This window comes from Oncorhynchus gorbuscha, linkage group LG02, assembly GCF_021184085.1.
Source record: "Oncorhynchus gorbuscha isolate QuinsamMale2020 ecotype Even-year linkage group LG02, OgorEven_v1.0, whole genome shotgun sequence".
In the NCBI taxonomy this organism is placed as follows: domain Eukaryota; kingdom Metazoa; phylum Chordata; class Actinopteri; order Salmoniformes; family Salmonidae; genus Oncorhynchus; species Oncorhynchus gorbuscha.
In genome coordinates, this window is record NC_060174.1 from 47,495,739 (window position 1) to 47,512,547 (window position 16,809).

A 16,809-nucleotide genomic window follows, 5' to 3' on the forward strand; every position below is an offset into this window, starting at 1 on the left:
AGATAACACGTCTGTCAACACACTCAGACAGAGATTGATCTAGTCAGGGCGATATTCAATAAACATAAACTCAAACAATGTAGATGGTCTTGTTTGTGTGTCAAGAGTCTCCGAAAGAACCTGAAGACATACAACAACATATTGAAGTATACACATTTATAACCAGCAAAAGTTCACTAGAAGTTCCCAAAGTGCCACAGTGCTGTTACATCCGACTCAAAAATGTTTTTCTAGTTTCTGTATATAATGCCTTTCTAACATCAGTTTTCTGACTCGGTAAGATGCATGAGTTCTTACACAGACTGTGAGCTTGGGTAGTGAGGTCGCACGAGAGCAGACACTGGTCATGTTTGAAAAAGGGGGGGGGGGGGTTCACCTCTACTTTCATTGGATGTTGTGTTGTGTGCTGTGAGCAACTATGGCACTCAGAGAAGGAGGAGGAGGGGGTTGTCCTCCCTCTCCCAACATCACCAGCCAAGCCCAAGAAGAGAGGGAGGGTGAGGGAGTGTGTGTGTGTGTGTGTGTGTGTGTGTGTGTGTGTGTGTGTGTGTGTGTGTGTGTGTGTGTGTGTGTGTGTGTGTGTGTGTGTGTGTGTGTGTGTGTGTGTGTGTGTGTGTGTGTGTGTGTGTGTGTGTGTGTGTGTGTGTGTGTGTGTGTGTGTGTGTGAGAAAGAGGGTAAGGGGGAGGGGGTAGAGTGTACGGCGCAGCTGGTGGCAGCCACACGACCATCTGTTCCTCACTAATGGTTCACACTGGCTTTAGTTCTAAACCTCTGCCTCCCTCCCTCCCCTCCCTCACGCAGCACTCCAGCAGACTCACTGGTCATGTCTCTCACTAACTCACCACTCTTCCACTCTCACTAACTCACCAGTCTTCCACTCTCACTAACTCAGCACTCTCACCAACTCACCACTCTCACTAACTCACCACTCTCACTAACTCACCACTCTCACTAACTCACCACTCTCACTAACTCACCACTCTCACTAACTCACCACTCTTCCAATCTCACTAACTCACCACTCTCACTATCTCACCACTCTCACTAACTCACCACTCTCACTAACTCACCACTCTCACTAACTCACCACTCTCACTAACTCACCACTCTTCCAATCTCACTAACTCACCACTCTCACTATCTCACCACTCTCACTAACTCACCACTCTCACTAACTCACCACTCTCACTAATTCACCACTCTCACTAATTCACCACTCTCACTAATTCACCACTCTTCCAATCTCACTAACTCACCACTCTCACTAACTCACCACGGTGCAGTATGTGTTGTTTCTAATAAAATAAATATTCCTGCCACTCTGTCCACTTCTGTGAACAATAGCCCAGTTCTAGCTAACTGGAGCCTTTCATGGAGTTGTTCTCTTCCTCCTTCCTCTGTACTTACCGTACATCTTGCCCTCGTCTGAGAGGATGATCTTCCTCCGCCCACAGGGCGAGTAGATAGCCAGCGCCTCCTGGAAGCTCTGGTCGATGTCGGGGCTCCACACCCCTTCGGGGTCCCCGTCCATGCCCTTCTCGGCCCCGTCGCTCATCCTCTCCATGTCGTCTGCGGGGCTCTCGCTGCCGCTCCAACTGCTGGGGTCCATAGTGGCGGTGCGCTCGTCCATGCCCAGGCCTGGATCACACTAGGGGGGAGAAACCTGGAGACCAGCAGCGGAATAAACAAACAGTCAGTTAGTCAGGTACAGAGCAGAGTGTAAACCAGCTGCCTCCAGCACCACCACAGAGCGCAGCACAAAACAGAGAAGCGCAGACCTGGTGCACTCTGGCCTGGGCAGCAGCGGTAGCAGCAGAGCACGGGAAGGGAGCGAACACAAGCGAGACAACGAGGGGAAACTACTGCTATGTTTGCCCAGAGATTTGGCAGGCCGGTGCCTGCTTGTCGTTTTTACACAAGTGCTACGTTTGAGAACATTCAAACTGTCGCCAGGACCTAGGCATGAGGATTATTCCTATCAACATTTCTCCTCGGCCTAACAAGACATTGTATAGCAGGACAGATCGTTAATGCTGTATACACCTGGTGAGAGAATGTGATCCAATCCCAAAACAAACATCCAGATACAATACAAATGCTATAAAAGAACATGGAAGAAGGAAGCCACAAGCCGAGAGCGAATAGAAGAGAGGCCTTGGGTAGCATTCATCAACACCAGCTGCCATCTACTTGGAAACCAGTATCATAGTCAGTCACTACTCAAAGGCAGTCTGTCACCAAGCTCTTCAATATGGCTGGGGTTCATATAGGGGGGATCAGCGTACAAAGGCTTCGTGGAGCTCCAGAAACACGAGTCTATGTTCACAATATCCTATTCAAAAATCTACTTTGTCACTTCCGCGTCTAAATACAGCTACTTCGTCGTCTAAGTTTCGTAAACGACGTCCCACCCCAACAAGTAGAACGTTTCCTATAGAGAAAGTGTACAGCTGGAATATACTTTATTCCCCATGGCTTTGTGGAGATGGCCGCACAGCTGCCCCCCTCCTCCCCCCTCCCCATCCAGTTGCCGGGCAGCAACTCCTTCCTCTCAAACAAGATCCTATTCATGGAGCACGCTTTGTTGTAAAGAGCGACTAGCAGCATATGTTTCCTCTAGAATGTCAGTACACTGGAGGATCTGTCTGTCTGTCTGTGTGTGTGTGTGTGTGTGTGTGTGTGTGTGTGTGTGTGTGTGTGTGTGTGTGTGTGTGTGTGTGTGTGTGTGTGTGTGTGTGTGTGTGTGTGTGTGTGTGTGTGTGTGTGTGTGTGTGTGTGTGGTTGACAGGGGTGAGGGCTGCTGGTAAAGAATCTGCCACAGAGCAAGCGTAGCTTTGACTGAATTTGGTTTTTGTGTGCTGAGTGCTGACATTGCACAACTAACTACTGCTATTGGTGGGGTGGAAAACGTTCCATTCCAACCACTAAATGACTCTCCCCCGACTGATCTATGAACTGAGTTAGTAATCACTAATAGCATGCTGATAAATGTGGGTTATCAGAAGGGAGAAAGAGTCATTCAAATTTGAATGAATTTGGCTTCATTCAGCATCTTCATGTAAAATACCTTCTCTTTCAGTTAGTTCGACATAATAGCCTGATTTGAGACATAGTAGCATTATTTGAGACATAGTAGCATCATTTGAAACAGAGTAGCATGATTTGAAACAGAGTAGCATGATTTGAGACATATAGCATGATTTGAGACAGAGTAGCATGATTTGAGACAGAGTAGCATGATTTGAGACATATAGCATGATTTGAGACAGAGTAGCATGATTTGAGACAGAGTAGCATGATTTGAGACAGAGTAGCATGATTTGACACATAGTAGCATGATTTGATACATAGTAGCATGATTTGAGACAGAGTAGCAAGATTTGAGACAGAGTAGCATGATTTGAGACAGAGTAGCATGATTTGAGACATAGTAGCATGATTTGAGACAGAGTAGCATGATTTGACACATAGTAGCATGATTTGATACATAGTAGCATGAGTTGACACATAGTAGCATGATTTCAGACAGAGTAGCATGATTTGACACATAGTAGCATGATTTAAGACAGAGTAGCATGATTTAAGACAGAGTAGCATGATTTAAGACAGAGTAGCATGATTTGAGACAGAGTAGCATGATTTGAGACAGAGTAGCATGATTTGAGACATAGTAGCATGATTTGAGACAGTGTAGCATGATTTGAGACAGTGTAGCATGATTTGAGACAGAGTAGCATGATTTCAGACAGAGTAGCATGATTTGAGACATAGTAGCATGATTTGAGACAGTGTAGCATGATTTGAGACAGTGTAGCATGATTTGAGACAGAGTAGCATGATTTCAGACAGAGTAGCATGATTTGACACATAGTAGCATGATTTGACACATAGTAGCATGATTTGAGACATAGTAGCATGATTTGAGACATAGTAAATGACTTAAATGTAAATGTAACATGATTTGAGACAGAGTACCATTATTTGAGACATAGTAGCATGATTTGACACATAGCAGCATGATTTGAAACAGAGTGACATGATTTGACACATAGTAGCATGATTTGACACATAGTAGCATGATTTGAGACATAGTAGCATGGTTTGAGACAGAGTAGCATGATTTGACACATAGTAACATGATTTGAGACATAGTAGCATGATTTGAGACATAGTAGCATGATTTGAGCCAGAGTAGCATGATTTGAGACAGTGTAACATGATCTGAGACAGAGTAGCATGATTTGAGACAGAGTAGCATGATTTGACACATATTAGCATGATTTGAGACATAGTAGCATGATTTGAGACATAGTAGCATGATTTGAGACAGAGTAGCATGATTTGACACATAGTAGCATGATTTGAGACATAGTAGCATGATTTAAGACATAGTAGCATGATTTGAGACATAGTAGCATGATTTGAGACATAGTAGCATGATTTGAGACATAGTAGCATGATTTGAGACAGAGTAGCATGATTTGAGACATAGTAGCATTATTTGAGACAGAGTGGCATGATTTGACACATAGTAGCATGATTTGAGACATAGTAGCATGATTTGAGACAGAGTAGCATGATTTGAGACATAGTAGCATGATTTGATACATAGTAGCATGATTTGAGACAGAGTAGCATGATTTGAGACAGAGTAGCATGATTTGAGACAGAGTAGCATGATTTGAGACATAGTAGCATGATTTGAGACAGTGTAGCATGATTTGAGACAGTGTAGCATGATTTGAGACAGAGTAGCATGATTTCAGACAGAGTAGCATGATTTGACACATAGTAGCATGTTTTGACACATAGTAGCATGATTTGAGACATAGTAGCATGATTTGAGACATAGTAACATGATTTGAGACAGAGTACTATTATTTGAGACATAGTAGCATGATTTGACACATAGTAACATGATTTGAGACATAGTAGCATGATTTGAGACATAGTAGCATGATTTGAGACATAGTAGCATGATTTGAGCCAGAGTAGCATGATTTGAGACAGTGTAGCATGATCTGAGACAGAGTAGCATGATTTGACACATAGTAGCATGATTTGAGACATAGTAGCATGATTTGAGTAGTAGCAAGATTTGAGACAGAGTAGCATGATTTGAGACAGAGTAGCATGATTTGAGACAGAGTAGCATGATTTGAGACAGAGTAGCATGATTTGAGACATAGTAGCATGATTTGAGACAGTGTAGCATGATTTGAGACAGTGTAGCATGATTTGAGACAGAGTAGCATGATTTCAGACAGAGTAGCATGATTTCAGACATAGTAGCATGATTTGAGACAGTGTAGCATGATTTGAGACAGTGTAGCATGATTTGAGACAGAGTAGCATGATTTCAGACAGAGTAGCATGATTTGACACATAGTAGCATGATTTGACACATAGTAGCATGATTTTTTTTCCACCACTGGTTGGAGCGAGTGGTCGCATCTGCACGTCGCTCCAACGGGTAGTATAACTTTTTCATTACTTTTTCATTATATTTCATTATATCACAACGGTTTGATTTGTCTTATCTTAGCAATTTCTTCTCAGCTAGCTACATAGCCGTCTTTGTATCAAAGATAATTGCGTAATTATCGTATTTCGCCGTCCTAACGTAGTCTTCACTAGCCAGCTAGCTAACGTCCACTGATTAGCTGCACTGGAGAAACTGTTACACTCAACTGAACGACTTGATCAGTGTAGTGTTAGCTAGCTACATAGCTGTCTTTGCTGTCTTCGTATCATCGTATCATCGTATCCAAGATAATTGTGTTGTTTAGGTTTAGAGTGTGTAGTCTTAGAGTGATTATCTTAATTTACCGAGGTTAGCTAGCCAGCTATTTGTCGTCCTTAACGTAGGTGACTCTGCTAGCTAGCCAACAGCTAGCCAACGCTAGCCAACGCTAGCCAACGTCTTCTGTATAGAACTCAACTACCCGGTCGCATTCACAGGTTGTATCACATTTTCACTTCATTTTCATTACAGTACAACGGTTTGATTTGTTTGATCGTAGCTAGCTACTTAGCTAGCTACATAGCCGTCTTTGTATCAAAGATAATTGTGTAGTCTAGAGCGATTTTCTAGGTTCGCTAGCCATCTATTGTCGTTCTTTTAACGCAACGTAACGTAAACAACACTGCTAGCTAGCCTGCTAGCCCCCGAATAGCAACACTGCAGAAACTATTACACTCAACGGAACGACTTGATTAGTGTAGTGTCACCAACGCACCCACTGCCAGCTGACCTACTTCAGCAGTACTGTATCATTTTAATCATTTTAGTCAATAAGATTCTTGCTACGTAGCTTAACTTTCTGAACATTCGAGACGTGTAGTCCACTTGTCATTCCAATCTCCTTTGCATTAGCGTAGCCTCTTCTGTAGCCTGTCAACTATGTGTCGGTTTATCCCTGTTCTCTCCTCTCTGCACAGACCATACAAACGCTCCTCACCGCGTGGCCGCGGCCACCCTACTCTGGTGGTCCCAGCGCGCACGACCCACGTGGAGTTCCAGGTCTCCGGTAGCCTCTGGAACTGCCAATCTGCGGTCAACAAGGCAGAGTTCATCTCAGCCCATGCCTCCCTCCAGTCCCTCGACTTCTTGGCCCTGACGGAAACATGGATCACCACAGACAACACTGCTACTCCTACTGCTCTCTCTTCGTCCGCCCACGTGTTCTCGCACACCCCGAGAGCGTCTGGTCAGCGGGGTGGTGGCACCGGGATCCTCATCTCTCCCAAGTGGTCATTCTCTCTTTCTCCCCTTACCCATCTGTCTATCGCCTCCTTTGAATTCCATGCTGTCACAGTTACTAGCCCTTTCAAGCTTAACATCCTTATCATTTATCGCCCTCCAGGTTCCCTCGGAGAGTTCATCAATGAGCTTGATGCCTTGATAAGCTCCTTTCCTGAGGACGGCTCACCTCTCACAGTTCTGGGCGACTTTAACCTCCCCACGTCTACCTTTGACTCTTTCCTCTCTGCCTCCTTCTTTCCACTCCTCTCCTCTTTTGACCTCACCCTCTCACCTTCCCCCCTACTCACAAGGCAGGCAATACGCTCGACCTCATCTTTACTAGATGCTGTTCTTCCACTAACCTCATTGCAACTCCCCTCCAAGTCTCCGACCACTGCCTTGTATCCTTTTCCCTCTCGCTCTCATCCAACACCTCCCACACTGCCCCTACTCGGATGGTATCGCGCCGTCCCAACCTTCGCTCTCTCTCCCCCGCTACTCTCTCCTCTTCCATCCTATCATCTCTTCCCTCCGCTCAAACCTTCTCCCACCTATCTCCTGATTCTGCCTCCTCAACCCTCCTCTCCTCCCTCTCTGCATCCCTTGACTCTCTATGTCCCCTATCCTCCAGGCCGGCTCGGTCCTCCCCTCCCGCTCCGTGGCTCGATGACTCATTGCGAGCTCACAGAACAGGGCTCCGGGCAGCCGAGCGGAAATGGAGGAAAACTCGCCTCCCTGCGGACCTGGCATCCTTTCACTCCCTCCTCTCTACATTTTCCTCCTCTGTCTCTGCTGCTAAAGCCACTTTCTACCACGCTAAATTCCAAGCTTCTGCCTCCAACCCTAGGAAGCTCTTTGCCACCTTCTCCTCCCTCCTGAATCCTCCGCCCCCTCCCCCCCTCCTCCCTCTCTGCAGATGACTTCGTCAACCATTTTGAAAAGAAGGTCGACGACATCCGATCCTCGTTTGCTAAGTCAAACGACACCGCTGGTTCTGCTCACACTGCCCTACCCTGTGCTCTGACCTCTTTCTCCCTCTCTCTCCAGATGAAATCTCGCGTCTTGTGACGGCCGGCCGCCCAACAACCTGCCCGCTTGACCCTATCCCCTCCTCTCTTCTCCAGACCATTTCCGGAGACCTTCTCCCTTACCTCACCTCGCTCATCAACTCATCCCTGACCGTTGGCTACGTCCCTTCCGTCTTCAAGAGAGCGAGAGTTGCACCCCTTCTGAAAAAACCTACACTCGATCCCTCCGATGTCAACAATTACAGACCAGTATCCCTTCTTTCTTTTCTCTCCAAAACTCTTGAACGTGCCGTCCTTGGCCAGCTCTCCCGCTATCTCTCTCTGAATGACCTTCTTGATCCAAATCAGTCAGGTTTCAAGACTAGTCATTCAACTGAGACTGCTCTCCTCTGTATCACGGAGGCGCTCCGCACTGCTAAAGCTAACTCTCTCTCCTCTGCTCTCATCCTTCTAGATCTATCGGCTGCCTTCGATACTGTGAACCATCAGATCCTCCTCTCCACCCTCTCCGAGTTGGGCATCTCCGGCGCGGCCCACGCTTGGATTGCGTCCTACCTGACAGGTCGCTCCTACCAGGTGGCGTGGCGAGAATCTGTCTCCTCACCACGCGCTCTCACCACTGGTGTCCCCCAGGGCTCTGTTCTTGGCCCTCTCCTATTCTCGCTATACACCAAGTCACTTGGCTCTGTCATAACCTCACATGGTCTCTCTTATCATTGCTATGCAGACGACACACAATTAATCTTCTCCTTTCCCCCTTCTGATGACCAGGTGGCGAATCGCATCTCTGCATGTCTGGCAGACATATCAGTGTGGATGACGGATCACCACCTCAAGCTGAACCTCGGCAAGACGGAGCTGCTCTTCCTCCCGGGGAAGGACTGCCCGTTCCATGATCTCGCCATCACGGTTGACAACTCCATTGTGTCCTCCTCCCAGAGCGCCAAGAACCTTGGCGTGATCCTGGACAACACCCTGTCGTTCTAAACTAACATCAAGGCGGTGGCCCGTTCCTGTAGGTTCATGCTCTACAACATCCGCAGAGTACGACCCTGCCTCACACAGGAAGCGGCGCAGGTCCTAATCCAGGCACTTGTCATCTCCCGTCTGGATTACTGCAACTCGCTGTTGGCTGGGCTCCCTGCCTGTGCCATTAAACCCCTTCAACTCATCCAGAACGCCGCAGCCCGTCTGGTGTTCAACCTTCCCAAGTTCTCTCACGTCACCCCGCTCCTCCGTTCTCTCCACTGGCTTCCAGTTGAAGCTCGCATCCGCTACAAGACCATGGTGCTTGCCTACGGAGCTGTGAGGGGAACGGCACCTCAGTACCTCCAGGCTCTGATCAGGCCCTACACCCAAACAAGGGCACTGCGTTCATCCACCTCTGGCCTGCTCGCCTCCCTACCACTGAGGAAGTACAGCTCCCGCTCAGCCCAGTCAAAACTGTTTGCTGCCCTGGCCCCCCAATGGTGGAACAAACTCCCTCACGACGCCAGGACAGCGGAGTCAATCACCACCTTCCGGAGACACCTGAAACCCCACCTCTTTAAGGAATACCTAGGATAGGTTAAGTAATCCCTCTCACCCCACCCCCCCTAAGTTTTAGATGCACTATTGTTAAGTGACTGTCCCACTGGATGTCATAAGGTGATTGCACCAATTTGTAAGTCGCTCTGGATAAGAGCGTCTGCTAAATGACTTAAATGTAAATGTAAATGTAATTTGAGACATAGTAGCATGATTTGAGACATAGTAAATGACTTAAATGTAAATGTAACATGATTTGAGACAGAGTACCATTATTTGAGACATAGTAGCATGATTTGACACATAGCAGCATGATTTGAGACAGAGTGGCATGATTTGACACATAGTAGCATGATTTGACACATAGTAGCATGATTTGAGACATAGTAGCATGGTTTGAGACAGAGTAGCATGATTTGACACATAGTAACATGATTTGAGACATAGTAGCATGATTTGAGACATAGTAGCATGATTTGAGACATAGTAGCATGATTTGAGCCAGAGTAGCATGATTTGAGACAGTGTAACATGATCTGAGACAGAGTAGCATGATTTGAGACAGAGTAGCATGATTTGACACATATTAGCATGATTTGAGACATAGTAGCATGATTTGAGACATAGTAGCATGATTTGAGACAGAGTAGCATGATTTGACACATAGTAGCATGATTTGAGACATAGTAGCATGATTTGAGACAGAGTAGCATGATTTGAGACATAGTAGCATGATTTAAGACATAGTAGCATGATTTGAGACATAGTAGCATGATTTGAGACATAGTAGCATGATTTGAGACATAGTAGCATGATTTGAGACAGAGTAGCATGATTTGACACATAGTAGCATGATTTGATACATAGTAGCATGAGTTGACACATAGTAGCATGATTTCAGACAGAGTAGCATGATTTGACACATAGTAGCATGATTTAAGACAGAGTAGCATGATTTAAGACAGAGTAGCATGATTTGAGACAGAGTAGCATGATTTGAGACAGAGTAGCATGATTTGAGACATAGTAGCATGATTTGAGACAGTGTAGCATGATTTGAGACAGTGTAGCATGATTTGAGACAGAGTAGCATGATTTCAGACAGAGTAGCATGATTTGAGACATAGTAGCATGATTTGAGACAGTGTAGCATGATTTGAGACAGTGTAGCATGATTTGAGACAGAGTAGCATGATTTCAGACAGAGTAGCATGATTTGACACATAGTAGCATGATTTGACACATAGTAGCATGATTTGAGACATAGTAGCATGATTTGAGACATAGTAAATGACTTAAATGTAAATGTAACATGATTTGAGACAGAGTACCATTATTTGAGACATAGTAGCATGATTTGACACATAGCAGCATGATTTGAGACAGAGTGGCATGATTTGACACATAGTAGCATGATTTGACACATAGTAGCATGATTTGAGACATAGTAGCATGGTTTGAGACAGAGTAGCATGATTTGACACATAGTAACATGATTTGAGACATAGTAGCATGATTTGAGACATAGTAGCATGATTTGAGACATAGTAGCATGATTTGAGCCAGAGTAGCATGATTTGAGACAGTGTAACATGATCTGAGACAGAGTAGCATGATTTGAGACAGAGTAGCGTGATTTTACACATAGTAGCATGATTTGAGACAGAGTAGCATGATTTGAGACAGAGTAGCATGATTTGAGACAGAGTAGCATGATTTGAGACATAGTAGCATGATTTGAGACAGTGTAGCATGATTTGAGACAGTGTAGCATGATTTGAGACAGAGTAGCATGATTTCAGACAGAGTAGCATGATTTGAGACATAGTAGCATGATTTGAGACAGTGTAGCATGATTTGAGACAGTGTAGCATGATTTGAGACAGAGTAGCATGATTTCAGACAGAGTAGCATGATTTGACACATAGTAGCATGATTTGACACATAGTAGCATGATTTGAGACATAGTAGCATGATTTGAGACATAGTAACATGATTTGAGACAGAGTACTATTATTTGAGACATAGTAGCATGATTTGACACATAGTAACATGATTTGAGACATAGTAGCATGATTTGAGACATAGTAGCATGATTTGAGACATAGTAGCATGATTTGAGCCAGAGTAGCATGATTTGAGACAGTGTAGCATGATCTGAGACAGAGTAGCATGATTTGACACATAGTAGCATGATTTGAGACATAGTAGCATGATTTGAGACAGAGTAGCAAGATTTGAGACAGAGTAGCATGATTTGAGACAGAGTAGCATGATTTGAGACAGAGTAGCATGATTTGAGACAGAGTAGCATGATTTGAGACATAGTAGCATGATTTGAGACAGTGTAGCATGATTTGAGACAGTGTAGCATGATTTGAGACAGAGTAGCATGATTTCAGACAGAGTAGCATGATTTGAGACATAGTAGCATGATTTGAGACAGTGTAGCATGATTTGAGACAGTGTAGCATGATTTGAGACAGAGTAGCATGATTTCAGACAGAGTAGCATGATTTGACACATAGTAGCATGATTTGACACATAGTAGCATGATTTGAGACATAGTAGCATGATTTGAGACATAGTAAATGACTTAAATGTAAATGTAACATGATTTGAGACAGAGTACCATTATTTGAGACATAGTAGCATGATTTGACACATAGCAGCATGATTTGAGACATAGTAGCATGATTTGACACATAGTAGCATGATTTGACACATAGTAGCATGATTTGAGACATAGTAGCATGATTTGAGACAGAGTAGCATGATTTGACACATAGTAACATGATTTGAGACATAGTAGCATGATTTGAGACATAGTAGCATGATTTGAGACATAGTAGCATGATTTGAGCCAGAGTAGCATGATTTGAGACAGTGTAACATGATCTGAGACAGAGTAGCATGATTTGAGACAGAGTAGCATGATTTGACACATATTAGCATGATTTGAGACATAGTAGCATGATTTGAGACATAGTAGCATGATTTGAGACAGAGTAGCATGATTTGACACATAGTAGCATGATTTGAGACATAGTAGCATGATTTGAGACAGAGTAGCATGATTTGAGACATAGTAGCATGATTTAAGACATAGTAGCATGATTTGAGACATAGTAGCATGATTTGAGACATAGTAGCATGATTTGAGACATAGTAGCATGATTTGAGACAGAGTTGCATGATTTGACACATAGTAGCATGATTTGAGACAGAGTAGCATGATTTGAGACATAGTAGCATTATTTGAGACAGAGTGGCATGATTTGAGACATAGTAGCATGATTTGAGACAGAGTAGCATGATTTGAGACATAGTAGCATGATTTGATACATAGTAGCATGATTTGACACATAGTAGCATGATTTGAGACAGAGTAGCATGATTTGAGACAGAGTAGCATGATTTGAGACAGAGTAGCATGATTTGAGACATAGTAGCATGATTTGAGACAGAGTAGCATGATTTGACACATAGTAGCATGATTTGATACATAGTAGCATGAGTTGACACATAGTAGCATGATTTCAGACAGAGTAGCATGATTTGAGACATAGTAGCATGATTTGAGACAGTGTAGCATGATTTGAGACAGTGTAGCATGATTTGAGACAGAGTAGCATGATTTCAGACAGAGTAGCATGATTTGACACATAGTAGCATGATTTGACACATAGTAGCATGATTTGAGACATAGTAGCATGATTTGAGACATAGTAAATGACTTAAATGTAAATGTAACATGATTTGAGACAGAGTACCATTATTTGAGACATAGTAGCATGATTTGACACATAGCAGCATGATTTGAGACAGAGTAGCATGATTTGACACATAGTAGCATGATTTGACACATAGTAGCATGATTTGAGACATAGTAGCATGGTTTGAGACAGAGTAGCATGATTTGACACATAGTAACATGATTTGAGACATAGTAGCATGATTTGAGACATAGTAGCATGATTTGAGACATAGTAGCATGATTTGAGACAGAGTAGCATGATTTGAGACAGTGTAACATGATCTGAGACAGAGTAGCATGATTTGAGACAGAGTAGCATGATTTGACACATATTAGCATGATTTGAGACATAGTAGCATGATTTGAGACATAGTAGCATGATTTGAGACAGAGTAGCATGATTTGACACATAGTAGCATGATTTGAGACATAGTAGCATGATTTGAGACAGAGTAGCATGATTTGAGACATAGTAGCATGATTTGATACATAGTAGCATGATTTGACACATAGTAGCATGATTTGAGACAGAGTAGCATGATTTGAGACAGAGTAGCATGATTTGAGACAGAGTAGCATGATTTGAGACATAGTAGCATGATTTGAGACAGTGTAGCATGATTTGAGACAGTGTAGCATGATTTGAGACAGAGTAGCATGATTTCAGACAGAGTAGCATGATTTGAGACATAGTAGCATGATTTGAGACAGTGTAGCATGATTTGAGACAGTGTAGCATGATTTGAGACAGAGTAGCATGATTTCAGACAGAGTAGCATGATTTGACACATAGTAGCATGATTTGACACATAGTAGCATGATTTGAGACATAGTAGCATGATTTGAGACATAGTAGCATGATTTGAGACAGAGTACTATTATTTGAGACATAGTAGCATGATTTGACACATAGTAACATGATTTGAGACATAGTAGCATGATTTGAGACATAGTAGCATGATTTGAGACATAGTAGCATGATTTGAGCCAGAGTAGCATGATTTGAGACAGTGTAGCATGATCTGAGACAGAGTAGCATGATTTGAGACAGAGTAGCATGATTTGAGACATAGTAGCATGATTTGAGACAGAGTTGCATGATTTGACACATAGTAGCATGATTTGAGACAGAGTAGCATGATTTGAGACATAGTAGCATTATTTGAGACAGAGTGGCATGATTTGACACATAGTAGCATGATTTGAGACATAGTAGCATGATTTGAGACAGAGTAGCATGATTTGAGACATAGTAGCATGATTTAAGACATAGTAACATGATTTGAGACATAGTAGCATGATTTGAGACATAGTAGCATGATTTGAGACAGAGTTGCATGATTTGACACATAGTAGCATGATTTGAGACATAGTAGCATGATTTGAGACATAGTAGCATGATTTGAGACAGAGTACCATTATTTGAGACATAGTAGCATGATTTGAGACATAGTAGCATGATTTGAGACAGAGTAGCATGATTTGAGACAGAGTAGCATGATCTGAGACAGAGTAGCATGATTTGAGACAGAGTAGCATGATTTGACACATATTAGCATGATTTGAGACATAGTAGCATGATTTGAGACAGAGTAGCATGATTTGAGACAGAGTAGCATGATTTGAGACATAGTAGCATGATTTGAGACATAGTAGCATGATTTGAGACAGAGTAGCATGATTTGACACATAGTAGCATGATTTGAGACAGAGTAGCATGATTTGACACATAGTAGCATGATTTGACACATAGCAGCATGATTTGAGACAGAGTGGCATGATTTGACACATAGTAGCATGATTTGACACATAGTAGCATGATTTGAGACATAGTAGCATGATTTGAGACAGAGTAGCATGATTTGACACATAGTAACATGATTTGAGACATAGTAGCATGATTTGAGACATAGTAGCATGATTTGAGACAGTAGCATGATTTGAGCCAGTGTAGCATGATTTGAGACATAGTAGCATGATTTGAGACAGAGTAGCATGATTTGAGACATAGTAGCATGATTTGAGACAGTGTAGCATGATTTGAGACATAGTAGCATGATTTGAGACAGAGTAGCATGATTTGAGACAGAGTAGCATGATTTGAGACATAGTAGCATGATTTGACACATAGTAGCATGATTTGAGACATAGTAGCATGATTTGAGACATAGTAACATGATTTGAGACAGAGTAGCATGATTTGAGACATAGTAGCATGATTTGAGACATAGTAACATGATTTGAGACATAGTAGCATGATTTGAGACAGAGTAGCATGATTTGAGACATAGTAGCATGATTTGAGACAGAGTAGCATGATTTGAGACAGAGTAGCATGATTTGAGACAGAGTAGCATGATTTGAGACATAGTAGCATGATTTGAGACATAGTAGCATGATTTGAGACAGAGTAGCATGATTTGAGACATAGTAGCATTATTTGAGACATAGTAGCATGATTTGACACATAGTAACATGATTTGAGACATAGTAGCATGATTTGAGACATAGTAGCATGATTTGAGACATAGTAGCATGATTTAAGACATAGTAGCATGATTTGAGACATAGTAGCATGATTTGAGACATAGTAGCATGATTTGAGACATAGTAGCATGATTTGACACATAGTAGCATGATTTGAGACATAGTAGCATGATTTGAGACATAGTAGCATGATTTGAGACATAGTAACATGATTTGAGACATAGTAGCATGATTTGAGACATAGTAGCATGATTTGAGACATAGTAGCATGATTTGAGACATAGTAGCATGATTTGAGACATAGTAGCATGATTTGAGACATAGTAGCATGATTTGAGACATAGTAGCATGATTTGAGACAGAGTTGCATGATTTGACACATAGTAGCATGATTTGAGACAGAGTAGAATGATTTGAGACATAGTAGCATTATTTGAGACAGAGTGGCATGATTTGAGACATAGTAGCATTATTTGAGACAGAGTGGCATGATTTGAGACAGAGTGGCATGATTTGAGACAGAGTAGCATGATTTGAGACATAGTAGCATGATTCGAGACATCGCAGCATGATTTGACACATAGTAGCGTGATTGGAGGAGTAGATGGCAGAGATAATTGGGGTAGATTTAGTAAGGCAAAAAATAAAATAATGTTTACTAAAAGGGACTCTTTGGCATTCCAGAATCTGTCAGCAGATAAATTCACGGCGAAAACAACAGTGACACTCAGAAGTGTTTTTGAGATGCCTAGCTTCTATAATTGCCACTGCCCAGCAGGATATCTGTGGCGCTGAGGTTTTCCTCCACACTCCCACAAGTGGCGTTCCCAGAACCTATCTCTCTAGGAAGTAGAAGGAGGCAAACCGCACCTAACGTGATGAAATATTAAGCTCTTCCTGTGGCACAGCCACATGCATATGTGGCACTTACTGAACCGTACTGACATGTGTGGCAACCATAGACCTACATATTACAGCACTGAGAGCATCCACCAAAGTTCAACAAATAGACATTTAGGCACAGACAGTGATGACGATATGGTGTTCAATCCGTTTTGCATAACATGTGAGCGTGGGACATGTGTAACACGGGGATGTTTTCTGTATCCCTGTAGAGATAATAGGAAAATCCCTCCAGATTAGCATTGTGGTGTTGAATTGGCAAAGAGCAGAATCCTATCAGCGTAGCCGCTGCAGTGAAAACTGCATAATTAACTCATCTGTTGAGCTTAAATGTATCACCTCCCTAATCTGCATCCAGAGC

The 16,809-nt window shown here is 42.8% G+C and overlaps 1 protein-coding gene across 3 annotated transcripts in view; it reads right to left on the reverse strand.

Annotated features, from left to right (window-relative positions):
- The window catches only part of LOC124003335 (transcriptional enhancer factor TEF-1-like), a 57,415-nt gene that overhangs the window by 29,336 nt on the left and 11,270 nt on the right, over positions 1–16,809 (reverse strand). For all 3 annotated transcript variants that reach the window (XM_046311515.1, XM_046311506.1, XM_046311497.1), the window contains one exon: positions 1,409–1,664. In XM_046311515.1, the coding sequence (XP_046167471.1) occupies positions 1,409–1,631 (223 nt within the window). In that variant the 5' untranslated portion in view covers positions 1,632–1,664. The remainder of the gene's footprint in view (positions 1–1,408; positions 1,665–16,809) is intronic.